Raw genomic sequence first — 4,658 nt, 5'->3', positions numbered from 1 at the left:
TCCGGGGAGGGCGGTATATAAATGTAATAAATAAAAGTGAAATAAGTGTCCTTATCTCTCTGGTGAGGAAGGCAGGCAGGCATGATAAGTTTCACATCAGAATTTAATCCCACTGGAGTCAAATTACATCCCACGGCTCAGTTGTAGAGCATCTACTTGGCAGGCAGAAGGCTCAGTCCCTGGCATTTCCCAGCAACAGGTGGCATGAAACACCTGTGCTTGTGTCCACGGAGACCTGCTGCTGGGCAGAGGAGACAATAATAAACCTCACGGACCAATGGTTTGACTGTGAGAGACTTTGATTTCTAAATAAGTAAACCTAAGTTTATTTATTAAGAAAATGCAAACAATGAAGGCATAGTCAGGACTATAAAGTATAGAATGAACAATATACAGGCTCTTCCCCTCCCTTGGGAACTGAAACCTGGCCCACTTCAAAGGAGTCAAAATATAGAGATAAGCATTTGGCTATCAAGGGACAGGAAGGTCTGGGAACTGCAGGCCACTAAAGAAAGGGAGGGGGTAAAGGAATGTGGAAAGGGGGTAAGGAGGCCTAAAACAGTGGCAAGAAATCAACACTGGGGTATCAAGCAAAAGCATCTGTGTTACATCATGGCAAAAAAGCCAGGTTAGATCAACACTCTAACAAACAGCAGAATAAACCGGAATGAAAAAAATGGCAGAAATAGCTGGGGATGCTGACACTGACACAGTATTTGACAGGTACTTTGGGAGGATGGGGGCTGTGGGTCAAGGGAAGAGCCTCTGCTTGGTACGCAGAAGGTCCAAGGTTCAATCCCTGGCATCTCCAGTTAAAAAGACCAGTCAGTGGGTGATGCAACTTGAGACCCCAGAAAGCCTTTTCCAGACTCCGCAGACAAGGCTGATAAGGTCTGAGTATAAAACAACTTTATAAGTTCATGTTGTGTGTTTACTTGAATGACATGAACACAGGAAGATGCTCTCTACTGAATCAGATCCATCCATCATGGACCACTGTCGGTATTGTCGACTCAGACTGGCAGCTGCTCTCCACTTATGAGGGAGAGCCGTTCACATCTCTGGCTAGTTGGTCCTTTCTTAAGTGGAGATGCCGGACAAGGGACCTTCACAGAATTCAGCAATGTAATTTGCTACCTTGAACACCTTTTCCTAAGACTCTTCTGGCATTGGGCAGGGTTTTCGTTCTGGGGAAAAGACCTCTGCGAGTGGAATGGATCTGCTGGATCCAACCCCTTTTCAGCATTCTCATTTTCTTCTCTTGCTCACACCTGTTCCTTTGGCATTTCTTTGTCTTTTCCGCAAGTGCTTTGCTTCCTCCAGTACTCGATTGGATATTGCATCACTGGACGTCCAGGTTACTTCCCAGCAGTTTTAAAATGAAGGGAACCAGGGAGTGAGATTCATAATCATTTGCTCTACTGAATCAGATAATCACACCATTGTACAGGCAGCCCGCCTGACACTTTGACTCTTGCCTCTGACCTATCCTCTCTCTTTTGGGGCTGGGGGTGTGTGTATCTTTGTGTGTATGCAGGTCTTTCTGGGAGGCAGCGTTGTAAATGGTGGGCCGGTCACCGTCCACAATGAAGAATACACCCAACCCGATCCTTGCGTCATCCAAGTGAGTAAATCACAAACGGAGGGAGAGAGAGTAGGTTGGGTGGTCGAGTTGCCAACTCTTAGCTGGGAAGTTCCTTGAGGTTTAAAGATGGAGGCCGGGATTTAGGGAGGGGAAGAACCTCAGAGTGATACAATGCTGTCGAGTCAAACCTCCAAAGCTGCTCTTTTATCCTAGAATCCTAGAATCATAGAATCATAGAATCATAGAGTTGGAAGGGGCCATACAGGCCATCTAGTCCAACCCCCTGCTCTACGCAGGATCAGCCCTAAGCATCCTAAAGCATCCAAGAAAAGTGTGCATCCAACCTTTGCTTGAAGACTGCCAGTGAGGGGCAGTCCATTATCCAATGGAACTAATTTCTGAGAATGCTCCAGGCCCTACCAGGAGGTGGGTATCTCTAGTGGGTGGACAATATCCCCGCCCGCCCTTGTCGTTCTTAAGGTGCTGAGTCTCGGCTACCAGAAGTGAAGAAGGGGTGGTTAACAAGTCCTGAGAGACTCTTTTCTAAATGCATCTTTTGAGCCACCTTTTGGCATTATAGGCTCTCAGGATAGCTTAACGTGCAGAGAAACAAGAAAAATACAGACAGAAGAACTGAAACAAGTCAAATGCCATTAAGAAAATGTCTTTCAGTGCAAATTATTAGCTTTAATTTTCAGACCTGTTTTATCTGACATTATTATTATAAATTATAAATTGTGATGAGGTGTGCTGATCCTTTGGGGAAGGGCAGATTATAATTTGGAGAATAATATAAACTGTCTTCCCCTGCCTGCCAAAGGATGAGAGTGAGGCAACCAAGCACACGTCCTTAGAAGGATTGTTGAACAATTGTGGGGCTGCCACCAAAAAGGCCTTCTGTCCTTTATCCACCTGTTGAGTTACTTTGTGGCTGGGTCGGTCAAAAGGGTCTCTTCTGGTGATCTTAGATCTTCAGCACTAACTCTGATCTCAGAAGTCCCCCATCCCTCTCCTTTGAGATCCCCCCTCCTGAAGTCAAAGCTCATTTATGGTGGCCCCACAGGGGTCTGAAGGTAAGGGGCATCCAGAGGTGGTTTGCCAGTGTGTGCTTCTGTATCATGATCCTATTATTCAGTGCCATGACCCTGGTATTCCTTGGTGGTCCTCAATTGCCCCTGTTAGCTTCCAACACTGGGCCACTTTGGGCTATCCCAGTGAAGGTTCCCCCTTGATAGGAAGTTTTTACTCCAAAAGTGATTCTCACGGTCCCGGCAACTCCAGCAGGTTCTCAGAGCTGAACGTACAACCAGGCAGTCTTTCCTCTTTTTAGCCCTCTAGATCTCTTCAACCTGCCCCCTGTTTCCTCCATATTTTAGGGAAGGAGAATCTTTGGGGGACCCGCAACAATTCGGCTCAGTTCGGATGAGAAGAGACTTTATGTCACCAACGGTCTGTACACTCCTTGGGACAAGCAGATTTACCCAGAAATGGTCAGGTAAGAAACCTTCCCCCCCCCCCAAGAGAGCCAGCTTGGTGTAGTGGTTAGGAGTGCGGACTTCTAATCTGGCGAGCCGGGATTGATTCCCTGCTCCCCCACATGCAGCCATCTGGGTGGCCTTGGGCTCCCCACAGCACTGATAAAGCTGCATTAATCTCAGGGCTCTCAGCCTCGCCCACCTCACAGGGTGTCTGTTGTGGGAGAGGAAAGGGAAGGCAATTGTAAGCCACTGAGTTCCCTTTGGGTAGAAGAAAGTGGCATATAAGAACCAACTCTTCTTCTTCTTCAGTAATCTCAGGGCTCTCTCAGCCTCGCCCACCTCACAGGGTGTCTGTTGTGGGAGAGGAAAGGGAAGGCAATTGTAAGCCACTGAGTTCCCTTTGGGTAGAAGAAAGCGGCATATAAGAACCAACTCTTCGTCTTCTTCTCATCCCTGTGGCTGGCCTTCTGCCTGCTTTGTTCACTGACTGTTCACCTTGACTTTGTTTCCTTCCTTCTTCAGGGAAGGCTCCGTCATGATGCAGCTCTATGTGGACACAGAAAGGGGGGGTCTGACTGTGAACGACGACTTCCTGGTGGATTTTGGGAACGAACCCTCTGGGCCAGCCCGGGCTCATGACATGCGTTACCCATTGGATAACTTGGCCTAGAGGTGGAGCATGCAGGCCTGTCCCAGTGCTAGCTTTGGGAGAAGGCTGTGGAGAAGGCTTGGGGTTCTCTCTACCCATTCATGCTTAAAAAAAAATGTACCTTGTGCTGCTTGGTGGCATGGGAGATTTTTTAGGTTTATTTACTGTAGGCTGGGAAATTCATGGAGTTTGGAGGCCAAAAATGGGGGAAATGGAGTTTGGGGAAGGGAAGAAGCTCAGTGGGGATGTGATGTCACTCTAGGACTTTTATTTCCCCTGGACTCAATGGTATACCATAGAGTCCGCACACCAAAGCTGCCATTTCTTCCTGGGGAACTGAAAAAGAGAAGAGCTGGGTTTTTTATACCGCTCTTATCACTACCCAAAAGAGTCCCCAGGAGACTCATAGCCAGAAAGTTTTTTGTTGTTGTTGTTGGAGGGGTCTATTTGGGAGTGAGGGGGCAGATAATTTAGCACAGTGGAGAGCAGCTCATTATGTTTCCGTACATGTTATGTTCGCATTATTCTGTGTCTGATTTATGCTGGCATAATGCAAAATACAAGCAAAGAAAAAAATGTTAGGCCATTGTACAGCTCCTCATACACAATAATGTGTCTAATTTGAACATGAAGGCTTTTAAGAGAGCCAACTTTGCTACCACGAACACCCAGTCAACACAATTACCGGACCTAACAACAATATCAACCACACAAGCCTTTCTCTACTCTTTTACTGCTGAGAAACCCTCAGAACATTCTTTACGCTTCGAGAAACCCCAGAAGTGGCACGTGGAATATGGTGGGAAACCACGCCCACCCAGGGCGCCTCCCCTTCCCACCCCCTCCAGGCCTCTCATTGGCCACTTTGGGGGACAGGTGGGCTGACGTCTCCATAGAGGGTTGTATCACATTCTAAATGTTTAACAAATTTTAAAAATGTAATTAA

The 4,658-nt window shown here is 47.1% G+C and overlaps 1 protein-coding gene across 1 annotated transcript; it reads left to right on the top strand.

Annotated features, from left to right (window-relative positions):
- The first annotated feature begins 736 nt into the window (after nt 1-736).
- Nucleotides 737-3,822, top strand: LOC143818967 (methanethiol oxidase-like). The gene is made up of 4 exons (XM_077300341.1): nt 737-772; nt 1,538-1,624; nt 2,962-3,080; nt 3,586-3,822. Exons 1-4 carry the CDS (start codon nt 737-739, stop codon nt 3,731-3,733), a joined length of 390 nt encoding a protein of 129 aa, XP_077156456.1. The 3' UTR covers nt 3,734-3,822.
- The last annotated feature ends 836 nt before the right edge of the window (nt 3,823-4,658 follow it).

The sequence above is a fragment of the Paroedura picta genome, chromosome 1 (assembly GCF_049243985.1).
Source record: "Paroedura picta isolate Pp20150507F chromosome 1, Ppicta_v3.0, whole genome shotgun sequence".
In the NCBI taxonomy this organism is placed as follows: domain Eukaryota; kingdom Metazoa; phylum Chordata; class Lepidosauria; order Squamata; family Gekkonidae; genus Paroedura; species Paroedura picta.
The sequence above is the reverse complement of the archived record's forward strand: the minus strand, read 5'-3'. Positions and strand labels throughout refer to the sequence as shown.

Coding starts and splice junctions, on each gene's coding strand:
- LOC143818967 (XM_077300341.1), top strand. CDS start 737: ATGGGGGCTGTGGGTCAAGGGAAGAGCCTCTGCTTG. Junction 1,625..2,961: donor CCGATCCTTGCGTCATCCAA/GTGAGTAAATCA, acceptor TCCATATTTTAG/GGAAGGAGAATCTTTGGGGG. Junction 3,081..3,585: donor ATTTACCCAGAAATGGTCAG/GTAAGAAACCTT, acceptor TTCCTTCTTCAG/GGAAGGCTCCGTCATGATGC.